The sequence below is a fragment of the Thermobia domestica genome, chromosome 17 (genome assembly GCF_964235325.1).
Source record: "Thermobia domestica chromosome 17, izTheDome1.hap1.1, whole genome shotgun sequence".
NCBI lineage: Eukaryota > Metazoa > Arthropoda > Insecta > Zygentoma > Lepismatidae > Thermobia > Thermobia domestica.
In genome coordinates, this window is record NC_137470.1 from 100,771,592 (window position 1) to 100,798,120 (window position 26,529).

Sequence of the window (26,529 nt, forward strand, 5' to 3'; positions counted from 1 at the left end):
CCTGGGACTTGCTCGACAGATATTCGCTGAGCAAAAGCTATCAGACTTATCTCAGCCAAGGGTAGCTCGTTGCGACACGTTTAGACTGGCACATTTCCTCACCTAGACCACTATCCGAATGGGTGGCCTTCAACCCACTACCTGATACCTGTATTTGTATTTGTAGTATCATATTTGTGTTCACTAGCTATGTCTTCTCGAGGACACTCTCACATCGATTCCGGCTCTTCCGTTAGACGGAAGGAACGCCGTGGTTAACATCAACCTAGTCCTGAACGCTCACGATCGCCTCTTCTAAAGAGGATCCTCAGTCAAAATCACCACGAGCTAAACGTCCTCATACTCTTAGTGAATCATCATCATCTACTACTACTTCAGGTCATTTCGACATGGACAAAGACTTTCCATCTTTACCTCGTTCACAGGATCAGCCTATCGTCAGCAATCATCAGTCTCCAGTAATATCTTCGTTTCTACTCACCAATTACGACCCAAAATATCAGGATCTAAAGCAACTCTACTTTCGACTCACCAAATACGTTCCACGTGCAAACATCAGTCAAATAGTCTCAACCCGTAAAGGAATCATCATCAAAAGTCCCGACTCCAACCTGGCTGCTACACTGCTAAATACATATTCCTATGAAATCTTTGGCAAAAACGCCCATCTTTATAAAGTACCTGCTTCTAATACGAAACAACCTCCCCCACCTCGTCGATCACCAGCACTCTCAGTTGTTATTCGAGGAGTACCACCTGACTATACCGACGAAGAGATTGCCGAGGAACTCAAACTTGACGGCCACAGTATTCTTTAGTGTATCCGCATCAGAAACGCCTCTGGAAACACATACATGGTCCGTGTGCTTACCAATTCCTCATCAACAATCGACAATCTTCTTTCGCATGGTGCTTACATCTATCGTAAAAAGCATAGAGTAGAACCCTCTAAATCACCGGCACCCCTTTCCGTCCGATGTGAGATCTGCCAAGTCTATAACTCACATCACACTTCTCAATGCCCGAATACACCCAAATGTGGTTTCTGCTCCGGACCACAAGCTACCAAAACCTGCACAAATCTTATGCAACCTCCACTCTGCAGTACCTGTGATTCTAATCACCCCACCTATAGCTGCAAATGCAAAGCCCGACCAACCGCCGAACCTTTCAAGCCGGAACTTGTTGTTCCTCTCCGTCCTCACAGGACTCAAGATACCACTGTTCCTCCGCCATCATCCGTATATCAACCAATCACCATCAATCAATTCTTGTCTTTCATCACTGTTACTCTTCAGAATATCCATCCTTTCGTTCGTCATCACATCTTACAACAGGTTCAACAGACAGCAAAAGCCATCCTTCACGTCGACTTTCAAGCCACATATTCTGGTCCTACTGTTTAGTTTCACTCCGATGTGCTCCAAACAGCAGTGTGACTCTCTTCAATATCTCTCACATAAACTAACTTTCGGTGTAGCTTTCATCATGGAACTGAACTTTCTGTTTTTGAACATTCGTTCAATATCACAACATCAACCTCTTTTTGAGCAACTACTCCGGGAAGAACATGTTACTACGTTTATTTTAAACGAAACGTATCTGACCCCGCGCCTCCATCCACGTATCTCTGGTTATCAGTTAGTTCGACATGATAATGCTCTTCCAGCACGCAGAGCTAATGGTGGAGTCGCCATCGGATTTCCACCCAGTGTTCCTTCTCGCCAGCATCTCTCTACTGTTCCTAATCTTCCTGAACATCTCATTCTTACGCTTTATTTTAAACATCTATCTGTCACTGTTGCTACTCTTTATGTTCGTCCCGGTCATCCCATTTCGCACGACTTCTTTCACTACATATCTTCTCATTTCCGCTCTTTCATTATTATGGCCGATATGAACTTCCATAGCCACTCAGCCCACCAGAGACTAGACTTTCAAACATATATCACTACCCACACTACTGGGTTCATTCATACTCTTCCCAAACCAACTCATCCCGAAAGTAACTCCACCCCGGACGTGGTAATAGCATAAGCCAATCTCTCCCCACGCTGTGCGATCACGGTCTTGGACCCCCTTGGGAGCGACCATGTCCCGGTAAAACTTACCATCCCTCTTCGGCAATCCCGTTCTAATACCCAGTCTTTTCCAGTTTGTACCACTCCTCGTTTCGATAAAGCTGACTAGGTTGGTTACCGCTCATACATCTCTGAAAACCTCTCTGATGTTTCGCCTCCAACTACAGAATTAGAACTTTATACGACTCTTGACACTGTCACCAACACCATTCACTCAGTGTCGCAGAAATACATCCCACAATCTGTAATCAGACCACACCAACCGCCACTCCCACCCCACTATCTCTCGCTCATCACACGCTCCCGCCAACTATATCTAGATTTTACCCGTACAGGAAATCCTGAATCCCTTCGCCTCCACCGCCAGTACCAATGTACAGTCCATAATTATCTCGTGGCTTACAAGCGCCGCAGCTGGATTAAAACGTGCAACACTCTTGCTGACACCTCTCATCCCACCAAGTTAAGGAAGCGTTTCCATCAACTCACTGGCAAAAGTACCCGTACCCCCTACCCACTTCTCGATGGCGATCATCCTCTTTCAGACGATGCTACCAAAGCTAACGCCTTTGCAACACATCTTCAAGGTATTTTCACCCCAACTGCGCCTGATCAACCTATTCGGCACCATCCTACTGATCATCTAAACCTTTCCTCACCGAACTTACAACCTCACCCCGATCATGAGCTTCCTCTAAACACTCCTCTCACTGTCCCCATCACTGTCCCGGAAATCTGTCAAACAATCTCTCGAAAAAAGAATACTGCCCCCGACATAGATAAAATCACATATCGTCATATCAAGGAAGGTCCTTATATCTTACATTACCTCCTTTCCGTTATTTTTACCTTCATCCTTCGCACTGGCTTTTATCCCATACCCTGGAAAACCACTACCACATTAATGTTTCTTAAACCCAACAAACCAGCAAACTCAATTTCTTCTTATCGCCCCATCCAACTCACAATAGTATTTAGCCAAATTCTCGAACGTATCCTTGTCACCCGTCTCCATACCCATTTCACTGCTTATAATTTACTCCCGCTTCATCAATCTGGTTTCCGCCCTTCCTTTAGCATCTCAGACCAACTTCTCAGCCTCACTACTTTCATCACCAACCAGTTCAACACTTCCAAACCATCCTGTCTTCTGTTATTTGATCTCGAAAAAGCTTTGGACAAGGTATGGCATCTGGGCCTTCTCTATAAACTCTTTCACTTCAATCTACCCTATTGTTACATTCGCCTTATCTATCACTTTCTAACCTCTCGCCTTAGCTACGTATCCAGTAACAATCATCTATCTCATCCCATATTCCTTCACTCAGGTGTTCCACAATGTTCGTCTCTCTCACCCCTTCTCTATCTTCTTTATGTCGCAGATTTTCCTACTCTACCCGCCAATGTCACCCTTTTTCAAATGCCGATGACACTGCTTTCCTTGCTACAGGAAATACGATCTCTCGCCTTAATCTCTTACTCCAACCCGCCATCGATTCCTTTCTTTCTTGGTGCCACACGTGGCGACTTACCATCAATGCCACAAAAACTCAGGCGATCATCTTCTTACCACCTGGCCAACGGTCCCGTGTCTATCGTAACCCCGCCAACCTCCATTTTCACATTTCGCACACTCCTATTACCATCAGTAAAACAGTCACCTACTTAGGCGTTACTTTCGATGAACACCTCAAATTGACTCCCTACCTCAAGTATATCTGTCAGAAGGCCTATTCTAGCCTAAATCTTCTTCGTCGCCTGACCGGTTCCACGTGAGGTCTTTCTGCTAACACACTTCTGAATACCTATAAAGCTTCCCTCCGACCAGTCCTCACTTATGGCTTTACAGCTTGGGTCGATGCTCCTCCCTCCTTCTATAAACGCCTTCAAATTCTGGAACGCCATGCACTCCGGCTTGCTTTCCGAATACGTCTTCCTAGCCCCACTCGTGATTTATACGCCCGTACATCATTTCCCCATATTCTCTATCATCTTGAAACTCTCCGCTTACGATACATCTCTCAACGCTTCCAGAACCGCCATCCGCTTCTCTTAGACACTATACACTTCGACGCCACCTTCCGTAAAAAGACATTACTTCGCCATACTCCCTTATCTTTACTCTTCACTCTCTACTACTACTCCCTACCGCCAGATAGTTTTCACCTTCCTCTCGTAGCCGATTTCATCATGCATCTTGATTCATCTTTCATTTTTCCATCTACTGCACCGTAGCCCTACTGTTTCACTAGGCCTCCCAATGTCTACATCACGATCCAGAGTAGCCCTGGATCAGAAGATAACATGCATGTTTCTACTCTAACCATCTCTTTGTTGTTGTGATGTCTACTGCACCTCATTCTCATCTCATCCTATCCTAATTGAATGATTATGGTCAAAGGCCATAATGTCCTTGCAGCTCAAAGACAGTCCCGCTGCTGCAAATTGATGCTTCCCTCCACATTGTTTTCTGATTTTTTTTATATATATGGAAATAAAGAAATAAATAAAAACTGGGTTCTAACCATCCACCTTTTACCTATCTCTGTTCAGTTTTCCTTTCCTCCCTCATCCCTCAATAAAAGGTGTGACCCTTTGGGTGGGTGCTAGTCGTACGCGGCTAGCAAAAAAAAATAAATAAATAAAAAAGAAAGAAAAAGAAAATGAGACACATGCGTAGCATACTTACATTCGGACATATTGCTTGGTCCCCAGCACAGTCTAGATTCTACAATAGGCTCGAAATTGTGGAGAGACATGCAGTGCGCTTAGCATACCGCATCAAATTACCATATCCTAACCGAGAACTATACAATCGAATAGACTTTCCACCACTTGTAGAACATATCTCACTCTTACGTAAACGATACATAGCCAAATGCTTAGAATCTCATAAAGATATTTTTCTGGACACAATATTCATAGACTCTGATCAGGATTCCACTTTCAAATATTGTCATACACCGTTAAGTATCTTGATCACACTTCACGTAAACAACCTTCCTATGGATCACTTTCATCGCAGATTATTTCAACGTCAAATCATTCATCAAGTCATCTCTCATCTTTTTCCATAGCTGCACGGTTCTTCCTCAACAATAATCTGGGCTCCCCATGTCTACATCAGTCTTGAGCCGCCCCAAGAGAGAAGCCTAACATGCATTCGTTAATATTAACCATTTCTTTGTGTTGTGGCGTATAATGCACTTTCATCTCATCAATCATGCTAATATATTTATAAAAATTCTAATTATATTCAACATATTATATATCCTTTCAGTTTATCTTTTCATTATTTTTCTCGCTTATTCCTTGTTTATAGATTCCTCATGTTATATCTTTCGCACTGCTGAGTATCTTAGTGTTTATTATATGTGTTCATGCATATTGCTCTATTAAGCACTTTTGGTAATACTTGTTTCATTTCGCACGTATAGTTTTCTTTATATCACATTGTACAAGTAATATTATTTATGTTTGCACTTGTTTACAGCACATCACATGCCGAGAGAGAGGGCGTAACCCTCTAGTGGCAGTTCCATATGCAAATAATTGATGATTAATACCAATGGAATGGATTATGCCCTACAAATAAATAAATACTACACCAAAAATAAAATCCTATAAGAAAACCCATTCCTGGTTCAACCTAAAATCTTCCTCTCAAAAATAAAAAAAGAGCCATGTTTTCCATCACCTTAATACCTTAGCACCTCGTATACATATATATTTTTGCACATATTTATTCTACTTTTGATTTATTATTGTTGTTGTTATTATTATTATTATTTATCAGTATACCTAGTTTTATATGCTCACTTTTCCTCATGTTTATATAATTGCACTTTGACCATCTCACAATGTTTAACAATCAATGTATATCTACTGACACTTATGCCAAAGAGAGCGCGTAACCCTCTAATGGTTGGGAGTAAGAGTACCATCTTTACCAAAGCAGTACATAATTGATGAATAAAGATTTATCCAGTTCACTTATTACCTTGTTCCCATACCCCTAAAAAAAAGTCTGTAACCATTGCTAGGTAACAGTGCATAGAAGCATCCATTCTCGATGCTGGAATTAGTACTTATAAGGGACCTTTCAACGTAAAGCTTCAATTCTAGGTGCTTTAGTATCCAGTAAGTTATCGATGCCATCCTGTGACATTTTTAGTACCACTCGTTAGAGAGTATCTCAAATCACTGTAAGTTAGTTTTTGAATATCTATGTTTGTTTCTTCAACTTTACTTGTAGTAGATTCCAAAAACTATAAGCTGTTTTCTATTTCATATGATTTGAGTTTAACGTACCTTTCAGCAGCGAGGCTATATGAGACGGGACCTATTGATTAGCATGGAATCCAAACCACATGAGCTCCCGCCGGGAATTGAATCCGGATCTCCCACTTTTTACAGCGACCACTTTTTTTAAAAATTTGTATCCCATATTATGACACCTATGACACTGCGTTTCAACGTAGAATGACGGAATGTGGTTAATCGCGTTTTGTCGATCGTTTCCACATTCACAATACATCTCCGTGCACCACGGTGCCATTTGTACTATATACTTACTCCGCCATTTTCTTCGTGTTCATTAGCAGTTTGCATTCGTTTGATGTTTCCACTAAATCGTGTTTTGCCCTGCGTGCATGTATTTAGTTATGTCAGGATAGTATTCAACCCCACGCAGCGTCAGTTTGAGTGAATGAATCGTAACCGTGTTCTCTCGTGTTTCGCTCCTTTTCTTAACATTATAATAATTTTATCAATTCTTTTATCATTCACTTGCATTTTCGCATGAATTTCTTGCTTACCAATGACGATTCTTGAAGAAATGACGTCGATAAAATTTAAACTTCTCTAGTTTCAAACTGAGAGAAGAAAGCTTATACAATGACCTAATTATTACATACAGCTTTTTGAAGCTGAAGAAGATCTTTCCTTAGTTTTGGCGATAAAATTTAAAATTGTATCAACGTGATTTCCCAAAAGAGCTATCACTGTAGTTTATGGGAAAAAGAAATGGCAATTTAAACTAAATATCAGTCTACTTAACTCTATTTAAATTAGTTACTAAAGCGTATATTGACGTAGAATAGTGTTTGCTGTGTCAATTTTATTGTGATAATAATTATAATTGTAATTTTTCTTTCAGATGCATGTAGCGCACCACATTTATCCTAGGGATGGGTATATGTGGCCCTTTTTGTGTGGCTTACTGAATGAAGGGGAATATTTTTTCTGTACTTGTACCATTATTAGTCCCAATTGGATACTCACAGCTGGTCACTGCCCAATATTGCCTCACCACACTAAAGTAGGAATTGGGGGATATGGCGAAGTCACCAAAGATTTATCTCTACTATATAATATTACTGCGTTCATTCGCCACCCAAGGAATATACTGACTCTGCACGATATTGGACTGATTCGAGTTGAACGAAGCATTCGTTTCAACAAGACTATTAGACCTGTTTGCCTACCATTTCCTTTCAGGGAAGCTGATTTCATTCATGCCGATGTTCGTGTGATAGGTAAGCTGAAAATGATTTTACACTAACATTTCTTTTATTTAAAGTAACTTCCATTTAAACCAGAAGAACAAAAATAATGTTTGTGTTATTTTTTTTGCTTTAATTGGTTACTATTCCTTATAATTTGCATTATTGTAAGTATATTATAACTAATTCTATTTTATTGTAAAGCCATAATAGTAGTCCTTAGGTTTCTGTTCTTCTTAACGAAGTTTTTTTAAAGAAATTAATTCTAAAATTTTCATTTAAAGAAAAACAGAACAAGCTTTTAAGAAAGTCATAAAAATGTAAGCTTTCGAAAACAAACAATTGTATTTAGAAAATGTATTTTTGAACTATTAAAAGTTTTCAAAAATTTATTCTTGCACAATTGTAGAATTCTGGTTAAACTGAATCAGGAATTTCTTTTCCACAACGAATAATGAAGTTTGGCATTTTCTGAAGATCACTTTCGTATGAAAACTAACACCTTGTGAAGTGGATATATGTTATATATTGTTGAATACCCAACTCATTTCCTAAATAATAGCTGGTTGTACTGTACATATATTTTACAAGATGGGGAATAGGAATCCGGGAAAATGTGAGGACACAATGTCATCCACTATCTTAAATTTTGCACAATTCCCTTAAATGGAATCCATAGCATGTGATATATCATTTTAAGAGCAAATGTTCGTAGATATTGAATAGCGCTACTATTTTTGTTCTAAGGGGCTGCGATGGTTCAGTGTAGACAAACCGGTGGAGTGGTGGTGGAGTGCGTTCACCTCTGGTGCATGGGGTCCTTGGTTAGATCCCAGCACGTGCCGAGTGAGCTTTGTGGTAGACAAGCACCGTGTGCGTGGGTTTTCTCACGGTTCTTCCGTTGCCTCCTACTTTCTTCATTCAACCATTTCATTCATTTCTCATCATCAACGTTTCCTTTAGCCTAGCTGACATAAACGTGGGAAATAAAACTTAGAGATTTTATTTTTTTCATTTGTGCTCTAATGCTAACCATTAACGAAGTCATGACTGTTACCATATTTCTGCCATTGAAGATGACTTACTAGCAGAAGACGACATTGAGATGGTGTTGATCTCTGGATAAAAATAAGCAACAGAGTGATTGTATATTATTGTAACCGCCGAAACACGGAATGGACTCTAATCAACAATGATATTGTGTTCAAAGTGTAGGAGGGATTCCAGCAAAACGGACCTGTGACATAACGACCCAAGATTATTACACCACGCACGATGGTAGACAAGGCAACAACCTTGGTAGTATTTTCTTCATTGAGTAAGAAATACACTTGCGTAGTGCTTTGCATGACTGGGAACTCAGAATACACCTGACAACCAACCAGAATGTGAAATATATATTAAACACATCCTGTAACATTGAGTGATCGTTGACGCATGACTATCGTCTCTTATTTCGGATTCAACAAGGAAACATTCGAACTTCGTATTGGTTAACACTAAACCAAACATGAAAACAAAGAGAAATGGCGGAAGTGAGAAGGTGTGTATGAAGTTAGTGTCTGTGCTTCATTCAAATATCCAGCTTCATAGCCTGTGCAATATCTTCTATGTTATATTAAATGGTAGCTAAATACTAGCTCACGATTCAAGAAAACCTCTTCCAACAATCACTAAACTTTGGGCTTCGTAAATAAGTTGACATTTTTCTGCACTCTTCTTCCCGCCAGAACATAGTGTATGACTTCCAGTGTAGTATTGCAACCCTCTGCAGGAAAATGGCCTCCATCACAAATAAGTCACTAAATGCAAGGTGTAGTCAGATCGAGGACACAGTTAACAAACTTGAAGATAAAATGACTACTGCACTAAAACAACTAACAGGAGATAGTTCGGGACAGAATCCTGAGCCGAGTATCTGTACGCAAGTTCAAAAAGAGTTACTACAGCACTTTGAGGACTTAAAATTACTCAAGAAAAAAGTATCCGATTTGAAAGTGGAAATAAAGGACCAAGGCGAGTGCATCGATCAACTGGAGCAATATACCAGGAGATCGTGTCTGGTCGTCCACGGAGCAGCTGAAACACCAAATGAATTTCCCACGGCACTTGCTCTTGAGACTTTCAGCAAAAGCTTGGTGTAAATCTCACCGTAGACCAAATCGATCGTTGCCACAGGCTGGGTTCCTTTGCTCGTAGTCGAACTGCAGCAGAAGTTGTGCGTAAAGGATCCCGTCCCATCATTGTAAAATTTGTGTCTTTTCGATCTCGGGACCAAGTTTGGAAGGTAAAAAAACTATTGAAAGGCAGTGGACTCCTCCTTATCGAATCCCTTACTTCCAAACGCTTGGACCTTCTACGACGTGCCAAGGATTTATTTGGAGTACGAAATGTGTGGACAAACGACGGAAAAATTGTGATCCTCATCGATCGTGAAAAAAATCTGTGACAAACGAGCCTGAGTTTCTTTCTCTACTTCCAAAATGAAGCACATTTTATCACATGGTGTATGTGTGTGTGTGTGTGTGTGTGTGTATGTGTCAATATGAAGGATATGCTCCGAAAATACTGCCAAGTTCCATTAATAATTATTCATCTGTCTAGTGTCAATCTTTATTACTTCTTCCCTACATATTATAATGTGGTTAGTGTTCTCCCAGTGTATGTTTGTGTCTGTAACAATGCAATGGTCCTCAGCGTCTCCTAGCAGTCACAAAGCAAAGGAAGGGTTAACACATTAATTTTCTTTCCCATTATTTTTTCTGCTATTTTCCAGTTAAGTTATGTGAAACACAATGTATTCAATGTTATTAATTTTCATCATATAAGTTCAGGTTCAAGTCTAATATGTGGTAGAAAATGTCCTGCTTATTCAAAGATCTCATTAGAAAACAGAAAAACTCATAAACAGTGCCATTACTGTCGTCGCAAATTACAGAAAGCAGAGTAACAAAGTAGATAGATTTGAAACACCGAGCCAGGGGTCTTCATTCTTTGGGGAGTTGTGCGGCATCGGCCTTGGTGTCAATGACCGCACTCTTCCTTGCCTCTCTTGCCTTCTTTTCTCACCACCGGTCTCTAGTCAACCAGCGAAATCCTCAAAGGCGAGATGGCAAAGCAACGATATGATCTTCAACTTCTGCATTTAAATGCACAAAGTGCAATAAAGCACCACGATGAAATTACGGCCATTCTTAGCTCTCTCACTCTGCATGCTTTGCTGGTTTCTGAATCTTGGCTGAAACCTATCTTACCCGGCTCATTAATAAACATACCCAACTACAGGGCTTAAGATGCGACAGAACAGGGAAGGGTTCCGGGGGCATCTTGGTATATGTTAGAGAAGACGTTAAAGTGAAAATACTAGATTAATACCCCAGTTTATATTCCGCTTATGCAGAATACCTCATGCTTGATCTGAATATACAAAATAAACATATTCTATTGATCTCTGTTTATCGTCCGCCTAATACAAATTTTGAAAATTTTGAAGAAGCGATCTCCCAAGTTATCCCCCAGTACAGTAATATCATAATTATAAGGGACATGAACTATGATCTTTTGACGTCTAAATCCGAGGTTCTGCGTTGTACAAGCTATATTAATTCTCTAAATCTTTCGTTTTGTACGTTACAACCTACTCACAGAACTGAGATGAACGAATCTTTAATTGACGACATAGTAGTCTCTGATACTTCTAAGGTAACAAATGTAGGTCAAGTATCCGTGCCAGGTATAAGCCGACATGACCTTCTTTATCTAACTTATTATATAAAATGCCCAAAATACGTTCCACGAGTAATATATAAAAGGAATCTAAAACAAATAAATGACAACGCGTTGTACGAAGACACAAATCTCGTGCCGTAGTACTTAGTTTACTGTGCTCCTACTCTGGATCAAAAGGTAGCACTTTTTAATAATTTTGTTCAGTAACTGTATAATAAGCATGCCCCTTTGAGAGGGAAAATAGTGCGTAGACCCCTAGTCCTTGGATTAACGATGATATACTTGCGCTCATGGCTCTTCGAGACTCTGTCCACAAACGTTACAGAGCGGCATTAAAACAAAAATAAAACATCCCATTAATGCAGGAGAAATATAGAAAATTACGAAACCGTTGTAATCAAGAAGTTCGTAAGGCGAAAATTGAATTTGATAGAAGTCTCCTGAGCCATACGACTCAACCACGAGAGCTATGGCAAAAACTGAAGTTCCTTAGTATTGGTATCAAAGCCAAAATCGATAAACTTCCAGAACTCCATGTAGACACCATAAATAAACAGCTATGCTATACACCAAATATCACACCAGATAAAGTAAATACTTTCAAGAATATTAAAAAAACTAGCCCTGTAAAAATATATATTTAACCTTCACCTCATCACTGCTCCGGAAGTCATGAAGGCAATAAACAAAATCAAATCATCTGCTTCAGGAGCTGACAACTTGCTAATCATTCTTATTTTAAAAAAAGTATTACCGTTCATTGTAGATGTCATTGTGCATACTTTTAATAATTACATCACAACCGGAGAATTTCCATCAATTTGGAAACTCACTCACGTTTGGCCATTGCCTAAAACCACAAATCCAACAAAAACAGAAGATCTCCGCCCTATTAGTATACCCCCTACACTCTCCAAAGCGTTAGAGCATGTAATACATGACCAATTAACTAAATTTCTCAAAAAAGAATAACATTTTAAATCCCTTTCAGTCAGGTTTTAGATCTCAGCACAGCACTTGCACTGCTCTAGTAAATATCACTGATTATATTCGTGCCGCTATGGATGAACGCCAAATTACGCTGTTTTCCATACTAGATTTTTCTAAAGCTTTCCAAACTATAGACCATGGCATACTGATTGACAAACTGTCTTTCTTCTACAACTTCTCCCAGTCAACTTTATCTTGGTTTAGCACTTACTTATCAAATAGAAAACAAAAAGTTGTCACTAATAACATATGTTCCAATACGAAACTTTTCCCGTGTGCAGTCCCGAAGGGTAACGTCTAGTACCTCTTCTGTTTTCCTCATACGTCAACTATTTACCTGAACACATCACCCACTGTAAATATCACTTGTATGCAGATGATATACAATGCTATTTAACGACTAATCCACTAAATTTAACCACCGCGATTGATCACTTAAACAGTGACATTGAAAGTATCTGCACATGGGCACGTAACAATGGATTGCAAGTAAATCCAACCAAATCAAAATTGATCATGCTTGGTTCTCGTAAACTACTCTCCATAATCAATATTACAAGCCTACCGATGGTTCTCGTAAACAACGTATCAATTCCTGTAAGCGATAGCGTCAATAGCCTGGACTCCAGGTCGATAAATTCTTAAATTGGACAGACCGTATTAATAGAGTATGCATGAAAGCTTACGGCTCCCTTCATTCTCTTCAGCGTTTAAAAAACCTTCTTCCGGAATCCATTAAAGCGTCCCTGGTTCAATCATTGGTAATCTCTCATTTAGATTATTGTGATGCAGCATATGTTGGCTTAACCGAAGATCTGGCAAAACGTTTACAGCGCATTCAGAATGCCTGCATTCGCTTCATATTTAATAAAAAGCGCTTCGACCATGTCTCCCATTGTTATCAGCATCTAGGATGGTGCAATCTAAGCACCCGCCGCCGTTCATTCTCTAACACTTTTATATAAAATACTTAATTGTAAGGAAAAACTTATCTATCCTCTAAATTTAAATTTCTCGGCGATATTCACCCACTAAATACCCATTCTAAAGGAAATACAACACACGCCGTTCAAACGCACAAATTAATTTATTTTCCAAATCTTTCACACTATTTGCCACCAAAGCTTGGAACGACACCCTGAAAGCATGAGAAACTCTGGTTCAGTGTTGACTTTTAAACGTCATCTTAAAGAATATATCTCTAATGAAGGTCTGCAATAAATAAAAAAGAAAGTTATTACACACGGAACTATTCCTTCCGTTACCATGCAGTCGTTTGTTTTTCTTTTTTTTCTCTTTCTATTTCTTATTTACTTTTCCATTCCCTTCTGACACATGTGTATGTACGTATATATTATACACAATCACTTAAGTATGTGCATCAGTTTATCTATATATAGTCAATCAAAGGAATGTATTTTATATGTTATATATAATCAAGATTCATTTCTTTGTTTCTCTCTCCTTGTATAGTTTAACATGTCTTCAGCATTGTCGCTTGGTTATTTTACTGTTTATTTTATATGTAATAAGTTTCATTTTCACTTTTCATGTTTTATTTTCTTTGCATTGTTCTGTATGTGTGTAACTCTTTAACGTTGCCTAAGTGTGTATATCCTTTTTATTCTCGTCGTAAAAAAAAACTCTATTATGAGATCCGATTGTAAAAGAAAAAAATGTAAGTGGTTGAGAGGAAGCAAAAGTTATGCCTTATATCTGCCTTTTAAATAATAAATAAATAAATAAATAAATAAATAAATAACAGTGCCATTCTATTTCTGTAAAGATTTCCTATTAAAATGAGATATCGCATCCTATGATCTCGATTTAAGACAATCATGTAGAACTCAAGATGGCAGATACCGTTGTGATGTATCCTCAAACACTTTTCCCATCCCTGTTACCCACTTATTTTGTTACTTTGGTTATATTTTGCAATGTTAACACTTATTAGGGTATATCCACACATTTGTGTTGCCCTGTACAATACGGCACTTATAGTGTGACTATAATAAGTATACTATGTAAGATATCTATTTTCGGGGGAACAGGTTGCTTACTTCAGATTAAAACTGGATTACTGTCTCAGATTGAAATTTATGGTAAGTCCCATTTTATGTAAACTTGATGCTGGGAAGATACGTTACACTTCAATTAATTAGTCGATCTATGAACCTCACACAAATGTGACACAGTACGACGTAATATGAAAGAAAGAAAAATTTTTTTTAAAAAAAACTAAAATTCTGTTCTGTTTGATGGCTTGGACCTCTTCGAAATGGAACAAAACAAATTTAAATGATTTACCTATATCATTTTTGAAATGCTAATGGAACAAAAATTTAGAGCGTTGTTTATAGAATGCGTTAAATAAAGTAAATACTACTTTAGCTTTTTTCTTTTAATTTCAAAAGTTCCAACTAAACGGGACTCTGTTATCACATCTTAATTCATCTCCATTCAATTAATATTTAATCGAATCCGACACTGACACGAACAAAGAAACTTCGATGTTTAAAAAAAAAAAAGTGCACTTAACCCGAGAACTACCAAGCGGGTCCATTGGACGCGTGATTATACTTTTCAATATTTTTATTCTCTTCCTGTTTAAGCAATGACTGTCTCATTTTGTGACTTTTACTGTTTAATCAGTGTGAATAAAAAAAAACAAAAGAAAGACTTCACTCGTGTTCATGGGTTGCCAAATTTCCTCAACTGTCCCATTGTCTACCATTCGGGTCCAATGGGCCCATTGCCAAATAGCATTATGTATGTGCTGTATATACTTGCTTATTTTGTGTTTCTACCATAAAATATAGATGGCATGCGCTGTCACTTTACGGACCTGAATTTAGTTAGTGTGATTGCCACTAGATGTACACTGAAAAGTATTTTTCTTAAATGCTAGAGCTCATTTTAGTTGTAATTTCTCTTCAGTAGTTTTAGTTAATGCTGCTGAAGCTACACATTTTTTGAAACGATGTAACTTCTCTCAGCAATTCTTGTATTAGAATTCATACTAGTACCATCCACTCACACATTTTTGAAACGGTATAACTTCTCTCAGCAGTTCGTGTATTAGAATTCATACTAGTACCATCCATTCACACAAAAGTGTTCTATGTGAAAATGGCAACATCAAAACAGAACCTACGCAATGAAGACATTGAAAAATATTTACATGAGTTGCATATATATAAATAAGTCAAGTACGTAAACAAAACTAAACACAATAGCCTACCCATCAGGTATAGAAAAAAAAAATTCTGGAAAAAGTAAAATGTATTAACTTCAACAAGTTAACATGATAATAAGTATATGACTTACCGAGGTACACAACTTCAGTCAATGTGGTGGTTGGTGTTGTCTTTCAGCCACTAACTTAGAAATGTCAGGATAAAAAAAAAAAAAAAAAAAAACTTTTAAGCAAAGATCCGCCTCAGCATCAAGTCTATTCCTGTGCTTATTCTTCAGAAAAGAAAAAACAGAAAACGTTGATTCACAAAAGTTTGTCGTGGCAAACGTCATTAGAAACTGTAGCGCTCTTTTCGAGATTTCGGGATACACTGATCATGCATGGAAAAAGAAATCAGTCAGTATGGAGGATGAATACTTGATTTTCATAACGGAGTCACACGAAAGTTCCAACAACTGATTTTCTTTGTTTTGCAACTCATTTTCCGTCTCCAGGAAAGGACTTTTTACCCACTCCAGTTTTTCTTTGTTTAACGAAAACTATTCCCTGAATTTTAAGGCCATGGTTTCTAAATGTTTTTTCATGTTCATAACAATATCAGAAGGAGATTTGTCCAGAGACAATGTTCTTATGTATGTTTTTTCGAAACAGTAAGTTTTGTTAGCTTGTTTCTAAAATATTCAACCGTTTTTTTAACCACTCAGAATGTTTACTTTTGACATGTCTTTGCGGTTTCGATGGCTTCATACAGTAATTCGATAACACTCCAACGCAAACAACACACTGCGGCTTTTGAACACCGTTTGGAAAATGAAATGAAACCTTTAAGTTTTACGTCCCACGGTTAGGCCATTTGGGCTAAAGGAGACGGTGATGATGAAAGATGAGTGAAATTGTAGAATGAAGAAAGTGGGCGGAAACGGGAGAACCCCGGGGAAACCCACGAGCACGGTGTTTGTCCACCACCAAGTCCAAAAGGCGCGAGCTGGGATCGAACCAGGAACCCCAAGCACCGGAGGTGAACGCTCTACCACTGAGCCACCGCGCCCCCTGAACACGTTTGGCTCAATTACAATAAATCCTATCTTTAAATATTTAGCACAATATTTGCGTAATTTCTTTTGAGCTTTCACAGTTTCCTTGTTTTATCTTGCATAGTGTCACTAGTTTCGCTTCTTCCGCGTTTTAGCGAACGTGATTTTAGCCACCGATCAAATATGTGGAATTCACACACACACACAAATATACATAAACTCACGATAAACACGATGCTCTAGCTTTAAAAGTACACTACTGTCCACTAACACTAGCTATCAACTGTAGCTGTGTTCTGGAATATGATTCGGAGTATTTCTTTCCAACCCCTTCAAGACTTGCGTTCGTAACTAGATAAAGAAATAGTCAGGCGCAAGCTACTCCGCCCCGATGCTCAAGTACCACAACATAAATTCAATGCACCCAATTTGTTAAAAAAAAATATGGGTGGGGTTGTTCCAGCCGCATCACACTCGCAAGATTTTAACTTACCACCTACCTCATGCGGCAATTCAGTAAAATCATTTGTAAATAAATAATCTGGATGAAACAGCACTTTTCGCACTTGTAACAACAAAAGCTGTGTGAAGTGTGCGGAGAGAAGTAGGAAGAATGTATGTATCACAGAAAATAGCTTGGGTCAAAGGTTTTTGACAAATGAAAAAATGCCGAGGAAGAATTTCTCATTCCCTCTTTCCTTTTTCAGTCACCTATTGTCTCAAAGAAAATTTTCATTTGAAGATATTTTAGAAACACGTACATCAGTCTCTACACACTTTTTGGCTCTGTCAGAAAAAAAAAACGTTGGAATATATAGGCAACTTATTGTAGGTCGAATATTATTTCTCACGCAAATTGACTTATTAGACCCTCTGATATAGTCTTGCGGACCCCAGGTTGGAAAATGCTGCACTAGACCATCAGTTTGCTGCGGGCACCGCCGGATGCGCCAAATGAATGCGAATTATTATCCGAATTAATATAATTTGCTATTAAAATGATATATAACATAGTGTGGTTTCCACTTAAGACAATTGCGTAGAATTGCAAATAATGGATGATATTGTGATGTGTCCTAAAAATTTCTCCCAATCCCTATTTCCAAACTATATTGCTATTTTGGTTATTTTTGCAGTGTTTGTTAGTTATTTGAGTGTTTCCGCACTTTTCAAAACTGTTTATTTCATTCGCTTACACGTAAATTATGATTTTGGTATTTGAAAATATATAGCAAGAAAGAAATGAAATGTTCTATTCCTTAAGAAAAACATACTCCATGATTTTGTGTTACGAGTATGAGGATAGTAAATTGAACATACTTAATATTTTATTTTCAATTATCGCAATTTGCCTTCATAATTTCTATAACCTTCTCTCTAATAAATCTTAAAGGAAAGAAGTCACAAAAATAATTTAAGAGAGTGATATTATCAGTCTTCTGATTAAGCTAGAAGCAGGTAAGGAAAAATACTTGACTTCGTACAAGATTTTTTAACTCATAAATATCGTATGGCGAACTACTTACTCTCAACTTGCATGACTATTTACTACGCTGTCTGAAACTTATTTTAAACTTTCCTATAAAACTGTTTTCTTCTTCAAACTAGCTCTTCTTTACGGGAAGGTACGATTGCGTTTGGGGGAATAATATGAATCTACAACTCGTACAATGTATGAACATATTTTTCATAAAAGTTACACTTGATTTTACGTAATAATAACATTTGTAGAACATGTTAAATCCGTGGAGCGATAGGGGTTGGTATGATCGTAAATGTTTTCATAGTTAGGATACTAAATATGTAAGCTTGCTTAACGTGGAGGTTTTCTTGATTGAAACACAGTACGTAGGGTTGGTCGAAAGTCACATTTTCAAACTTTATTTTTCGAAATTGAAAACAGCTTGGTGCGATATAGTTGTGTACAGATGTATGTAGTAAACGTCAAATTTTGAATCAAATCGGGCAACATTTTGAAGCAGTACTGGATCCATTTCTTGACCCCCACGCGAAACAAGCCATTTTTACGCTTTTCAAAGACATTACCTCTATGGTTTTGTTAAATGAATACTTATAACAATAAGCACATATGAACGTTTCATTTTTCTGATTCTCAATATTTGATTAAATAACATTACTTCAACCTTGTCATTTTTAACTCTTGATTTTAGTCAAAACTCTGTAAAGCGAAAATATTAAGTTTTGGAAGTTGACTTTTTATTTACGAATAATAAAAATCTGTATGATACTTCGATTACATAGCTCTTTGTTTGTCTCTAGATACAATCCGGATCTCACTAGTAGAAAGTGGTTGTATGTTGAGTTCCAATCATGCCCAGTGAATCTACCCTGGGCACATCTTTGATTATTGATTTCCAATATCAGAATAAATCATTCTCTGTTACTAACTTCCTAAATTTCTTGTTTCCAACAATTCTGTCTAGACTACAGTTTAACTTGAATTTACACTGAACAGTCAGAAAACACTTAACATTTGTTTTCGATCCGTGCTGAGGTGTATATTGTCATTATTGTCAGCTACCATCACGTAAGAGGCTCGAGTTGGTAAACAACTCAGAACTAACATCAGCCAAATTGCTAAGGTAGATTGAGATCGGAATGGGACTGGACTCTTTCAAAGTTTACTTCCTTCAACTTCTCTCATGATGCAAGCAAAATTTTTACTATTAAAGCCTGAAAATGAATAATGTGTTGTTATACTATGTGTATTTAAATAATGCAGGAAGTGTCCGAGAGGAAAACTCGTTGCTATGCAGCTTGCAAATGTAGTGTTGTATTGTTTTTTTTTTTTTTTTTTAAACTCTTCATGTATCAACTGAATAATATCTCCTTTTGATCTTATGTTCACCATAGACAGACAACCAACCCATCACAGACAACAACCATTAAACTTACAATTTGCACATTAATCTATTCTGGATAGTCCATAGTCAAGAGATGTACCAGAAAATGATGTAAATTATTAAATATGTTTTGACTGCGGCCCTGCAAGTAAATAATGTTTCAAAATTTACAATATACATGTGAAATATTGGTCTAGTATTTACTTGTTTAATAGTTCTGTTCATAGTTCACCACCGCCTACTAGGAAGAGGGTTTCCTTTCACAAATGAATAACATTAGCAATTAAACCTGTTGAAATTGTTAATAATGCATTTTCCTTCGTACTCTTCACCGTCGGTGGTACGATATTCTTGTTCTAAATTTATCGACAATAGCTCCTCTTCTATCTATCCACCACCTGTGAAGTGACCCTGTGACGTCATTTGAAGGCATCGATTTATACTGTGAAAATCTGGATTCATCACCTAATGCAGAGCATTCATGAAACATGTACCAACATTTAACTTGGCTGTGTCCCTCAGATACATAGAGACTAATGAAAGTGGATAGTACTCACATTGACTCACGGCGAAAATTATTTTGACAATGCCATATGGGAGGTAGCAAACACATGTATCTCCGCGCGAAATCAATAATCAACCACAACGTTGCGTTTAAGTAATATATGATCCTAGTCTATTTTCTCTTTTTTTGAGCTTTTGGTAGTATTAATCGATATACGTGCGTTTGACACCGTCCCATTTAGAAAATAGCCTTGGACTCAACATAGCCAATTTGATTATATGAAAGAGAATTTTATTTCTAGTCGCAATGACCTTTTCGGTATTTGTCGATATATGCGCACGCCATCCACATACATCATCTGTATCAGACTTTTGGACCGCACTGTATAACTAAGCAATGTATAATATGTACTAGAGACAATATGCAATACACCTTTGTAGAGAGTGTATTTCTACATGTTTCAGGCATCATTCATTTAATAAATAAAAAGAAGGATTGTATAAACACTACGGATGTGTGTATATGCGTGTGTGTATACTTAGAACTCCTCTTCTTATATCTACATATGTATAGCTCGATTTTTGAAGCTATGCTCTTCTTGCTGGTGTAGTTCGATAATACGTATATTAATGTTGTACATTTGCAGGTTGGGGAAAGGCAACACACAATCCCGTTAATGAAAGCCAAATGGTATTTGAGCTCCAGATTTATGCAACTAGTCATGCAAAGTGTAGTAGGGAATGGTGGACAGATCGTACCATAATTATACCCGAACATCTGTGTGTCTACGAGCGCAAGAAAATTTACTTCAATGTAAGTAATATTACATTTAATTGAGACATGTCTATCTTTCTAGATTATTTAACTTTCTAGTTATTTTTTAAACTAAATTTGTAAGACACACATGCACATGGTACACATTGAGTAGAAGTAAAGTAGAATTGTTTCAGTGCTACATATAATTATGGAAGACTTTTTATAATTGTATACAGCCAAATTATCGATAATAATTAAAAACATATTTGAGAATAACATGCTTAAAATTACGTATTTTTTGTAATTTATGAAATGATTGTTGCTTTCCTTTGGCTCTATAAAAAAAGATAAAATATTTTACGGTTAGTGGTAGTGAGAGCAGCTATCACAACTTTTATATTTTTCAGCGGTGGTGTCAACTTTACCAATCTTTATCGATCTCCGAGACGGATTCAAATATCGAATTTCTATAAATTGCATTATGGTCTGCATGTCTGTGATTAAAAAAATGAAACCTTTGAGTTTTACGTCCCACGATTATGCCGGTTAGGCTAAAGAAGACGGTGAGTAATGAATGAAATGGTGGAATGAAGAAAGTGGGAGGAAACGGGAGAACCCCGAGAAAACCCACGCACGCAGTGTTTGTCCACCACAAAGTTCACTTGGCGGGGGCTGGGATCGAACCCGGGACCCCAAGCACAAGAGGTGAACGCTCTACCACTGAGCCACCGCGGCCCTGTCTGTGATTGAATGTGATACAAAGGGATGACCAGAAAGTAAGGTTACAAAGACTGTAGTGAAGCGTGTATATATTATTTCATACAACCAATACAGCCAAAAAATAGTACATACATTAGTTTTTTTTTTTTTTGTCATATTCTTCATATCGGTTGAGGCACTTATCGCATCGTGGGATGGGATTGAATATTCCCTTCTGGTAAAAATCCTATCGTTGTGTGTTCAGCCACATTGTCACGAAGTGTTTCACCTCCTCTTCTGAAGCAAAGCGATGGCCTCCGAGATACTCCTTCAGGTGCGGGAACAGGTGAAAGTCGCTGTTGTCCATAATCAGCTCCTCCACGCAAGCTGTGTTCAAATATGTTGGTGTCGTGCTGGATCCGTCACTGCCCTCCTCATCGGTGACGTTTTCTCTACCAGCCGCAAACTTTGGACAAAATTCTGCAACATGTTGAGAAGACATTACAGTCCCTCCGTAATTCTCTATCAGCTGCTGGTGAATTTCGCCCACAGAAATCGAATAAGTGAGCGAACTACTTCGCGAGATCAGTTTTTCAAACGAATCGCCATGTTTTCTTACCTACAACTAGCGCCGTATGTGGTTAAAACTCTGCACAGTTGCCAACTCCATGTATTAAAATCACTACACACTGCTCATTCCTGTATAACAGACGAAACTCCAGAAATGTCGGCCTTGTAACCTTAGCTCTTGATTCTTCCTCGTATTTATTAAAATTGTTTCTCGAAGAAACTCTGTGTAACTATTTAATTGGAATACATCATATCGTGATAGTAGATTTCCATACTGAAATGCCGTCGATATGTATTGCCCAGTTCGTCGCAATTGTACTATTATCGTTGGAGAGACCTCTAAAATTCGAATATTTGTGAGATTGCAGCATACTTAGTTTGTAACGCTGAACAATAAATGTGATAATAGAAGTTGTTTTTTTTTAACATGCATATTGATAAAAAAAGGCGATAATCTGAAGTAATATCATTTGGAAAAATATGATTTTATGTCTGTTTGGCAATAGTCTTACTAGATGGTAGTGGTATTGACAGGCGTATGGTTTTGTTGACCTTGAGTGAGGGATCCTGGGTCTTAAGCCAGGGACCATGAAGCCATACGTTTGTCAAAATTACTATGGTATTGCTGAATATGAAAACAATCTCCGTGTGTTGATATTTCCATCGTGCAAAATTTCTGCATTTTTTTCATTTCATTTTTATTTTATTATTTATTTATTTATTTAATAATTACCATATAGCTCAGAGGCCATTTTATAATGGATATCTAACAACAACAATAACAATGAAAAGGATTTGGGAATATATAAGCCAGGGCCTGCTTAGTTGGTACCAACCCGGCATTTGCCTGGTAGAACTGAGAAAACCCTGGAAAACCCAGTCAGTATTATCGGGAGCCCACAAACTCCCGAATGCGAATTCAACGTTCTAGCACTTGAGCTACTTTGCTCGGTATCCACTTAATAGTTAAAATAACGTTTCGTGATAAAGGTGTACCTGTGAATACAGGGTAGGCCATTTACCGACAAATGCTTTTCTAACGTTTAAACTAATGACTTTATAGCTATTCTGATATTATTCTATTCTCCAGAAACAGAAACAAATCAGGCGGAAACAGGATATTATAAATTATGGGTTAAGTCCAATATAATAGTTACAGAGTACGGTAGTGGTTTTCGTATTTTCGAAACTAAATGACATATAAAATTCGTGAACGTACCGGTATGGTTCTTATCTTTACACCAAATATCACCCCCATAAAGCAGAAAAGTGCTAAGCGCCACTTTGCTTGATTTCCAAGTAAGTGCATACCCTGATCACACATTTCATGTTTAATGTTGTACAGAAAGGAAACAAGTGACAGAAGACAATATGAAAGGTCTGCAATGTAAACTAAATTCTAGAAAAAAGAACCGGAATTTATTATTGTTTCATTCGTTTTTATGCTCTCTTGAGAAATTTCTGTTTTGGCGCTTGGTACCTTTTGGCTTTCTGGGGACGATATGTTATATTTATTTAAGTAATTGTACGAAGGTTCAGGTAGCTCTTTAATGATATAAAAACTCTTCTCCCCTAATTTTAATATACACCTATTTTAGCTAAACCTCAACATTCGTATATCTTATCATGACATATATATTTCTCGGTTTGGGTACAAAACCTCGCGGCCAGAACCTCGCGGCGACAACCTCGCGGACCAAAACCTCGCGGCGACAACCTCGCGGACCAAAACCTCGCCTGGCCAAAACCTCGCCTCCCAAAACCTCGCGGCCCAAAATCTCGCCGGGCCAAAACCCCGCCTGGCCAAAACCTCGCGCCCCAAAATATCGCCATACCCAAAATCTCGCCTGACCAAAATGTAAATGTTCCAACATGTTAAGGATTATGGTATAAAAGATGCTGTTTCAGAAGAAGTATCACGGATATTTGACCAAGTCCCGCGATACCATATGAAAATTCTATTTCTGTATTGGAGGATTTCAATGTGAAGGTAGGGCGACAGGTTGTTTTTAAACTGGTTATAGGGAAAGAAAGTCTGCATAAGGAAAGTAATGACAACTAACGGGGTTAGTTTCGTGAACTTTGGAACATCCAAAAACTTAAAATTTTAACAAAAATCTAATAATATTTATGAAAGTATGAAATAATATATGAGTTTTTACGACGTCCCTTGATTATGTCCTGTAGGTTAAAGGAAATGATCGAATAAAGAAAGTGGGAGGAAACGAGAATAATTCGAGAAAGCCCACGCACACGATGTTTTGTATCTTCTTCTTCTTCTTCTTCTTCTTCTTTTTCTTCTTCTTCTTCTTCTTCTTCTTATTATTATTATTATTATTATTATTATTATTATTATTATTATTATTATTATTATTATTATTATTATTTGTAATGTGGAATTGGATATTAAGAAACTCATTGGGTAAATTTTAAAGAAAAGTTTCATTCGCGGCGAGGTTTTGGCCACGCGATGTTTTGGGTGGCGAGGTTTTGGCCCGGCGAGATTTTGGGCGGCGAGGTTTCGGCCAGGCGAAATTTTGTCCCGCGAGGTTTTGGCCCGAAGAGATTTTGTCCCGCGAGGTTTTGGGCGGCGAGGTTTTGGCCACGCGAGGTTTCGGCCCTGCGAGATTTTGTCCCGCGAGGTTTTGGCCGGCGAGATTTTGGGCGGCGATGTTTCGGCCGCGAGATTTTGTCCGTATCCCATATTTCTCATCACTACCGTACTTAATCCATTCGCACACGAATTATGAAAACAGTTATTTAAAACATTATTTGGTGTCTAGGTATATAAAATAGTGCAAAGGAAGTACCTGTTTTGAATTTAACATTTTCGCTGATCACTGGTGCGAAAACTGGAGGAATCTCTTATGAGAATTAATGCTAAGAGTGGAGATAATTTTTACAAAACACTTTCGTTACATGGATTCACCTCAGCTCAATTTATTTATTTCGGAATTATCATTTAAATAACAATCTATAGCTGTATACTTAATACTTTATAAACGAAGACGTACTAGATACCTGGCGTCATAATAATGACATTGTGCTTATTGTACACTTCTCTGACATAAGTAGTCAAAAGTGAGTCTGCGATTATTACTATGTGCCAGAACACAGAAAGAACCATTATTGATGTTGGTGTTATTTTTCGGTAGAGGGTCGCTGTAGCTCAGTGGTAGAGCGTTCACCTCTGGTGCGTGGGGTACTTGGATCCATCGGAGCTCTCCCGTTTCCTCCCACTTTATTCATTCCACCATTTTTATTGATTTCTCATCACCGTTTTCTTTAGCCTAGCCGGCATAATCATGGGACGCGAAAATCAAAGTTTTTTTTTTTTTTTTTTTTTAGCACTTTTTGGCAGCACGTAAATCTTCAACAGCACATCGTATAGTATTCGGAAAGTTATCGATGGCATCCTGTAATAGACCTAGATGGTACCATTTGTCACATAATGCCTGAACTAATTATTGCTTGTTTGTATGCCTTTATGGTTGTTTATGCGGAGTTGTAAGAGATGCCAGATATTTTCTATAGAATACATGTCCGGGGATTGTCCTTATCACGGTAGAGTTGAATTCCAGTTATTTTCTCCTGGCGTTTGTCAGCTTTACCCTATAACATAATGACCCACCACCCACGAACTGGGCACCATCCCGCGACATTTCACCTGTTTCAAAGAGGATAGCAGTATATTTTCGAATACGTTGATGTATTTTCCAGCCCGGATGAGCCCATCGCAAACATTCAGGATAGAACGAGCATGTTTTGAAATTTCATCCCATACTGTGATACACCACCATGTTTTACCACAGAATCGTGGACTGTTGATCTCTTTCCAAGAAATATCAAAATTGGCTCTTATTGGAAAATGCGTGGTTTCGAAAGTGTTGTGATTTGAGGTATGATAAATAAAATAATTCGTAAAATGATGCCAAACATCATTACTTTATAACGGAATCGAACCTCTGATTCTGAAACCGGTGATCACCTGCCCTGCATATTTTCCATTCTACTTTATCAGTCGGCAAACGTGTACAGGGAGACAAAATAAGTAGGAAATCACAGAAGAAACGATAATCATGATCTTAGCATTATTTCGTTTTATAAGCAGCTTATTCAATATTCTGATATGTCAAGAGTTGTTGAAATGGTATTAACTACATTGTTAAAATTCATTGAAACAACTTCTGAATTATGAGAGATATTTTTCTAATATTGTGACAATATAATGCATTTTTACAGTAACGAGCAATGGATCTGTTAGGTTAACAAAAATATCACTTAGAGAAACGATCTCCTTTACATCCTTGGTAGCCTCATGCTAAGCCATTATTCAGATTCTTAAGGTCAAACCACTGTAATAAATTTGTCTATTCTAAATAATGGAGACCCAGCCTTCCAGAGCTGTCTTTCTGCATAGTTTTGTCAGCGTTCATGAAAATCCAGGAATGAGAATAACCCATTAAGAGACCTCGATTTACACTTTCGATAACTATGTATCTGTGCTTGATGCACATAGGTAATGACAATTCTGGTTATTTTTAACTTTCTAAAGGAGATCCGTTTAAAAATATGATTTTCTTATCCTCAAACGACTTCTC

General features: G+C 37.8%; 1 protein-coding gene across 2 annotated transcripts in view; it reads left to right on the forward strand.

The window, feature by feature from the left end:
• Window positions 1–26,529, forward strand: part of LOC145674601 (trypsin II-P29-like) — an 80,817-nt gene that overhangs the window by 39,753 nt on the left and 14,535 nt on the right. For both annotated transcript variants that reach the window (XM_081744818.1, XM_081744819.1), the window contains 2 exons: window positions 7,240–7,618; window positions 20,550–20,716. In XM_081744818.1, the coding sequence (XP_081600944.1) occupies window positions 7,240–7,618; window positions 20,550–20,716 (546 nt within the window). The remainder of the gene's footprint in view (window positions 1–7,239; window positions 7,619–20,549; window positions 20,717–26,529) is intronic.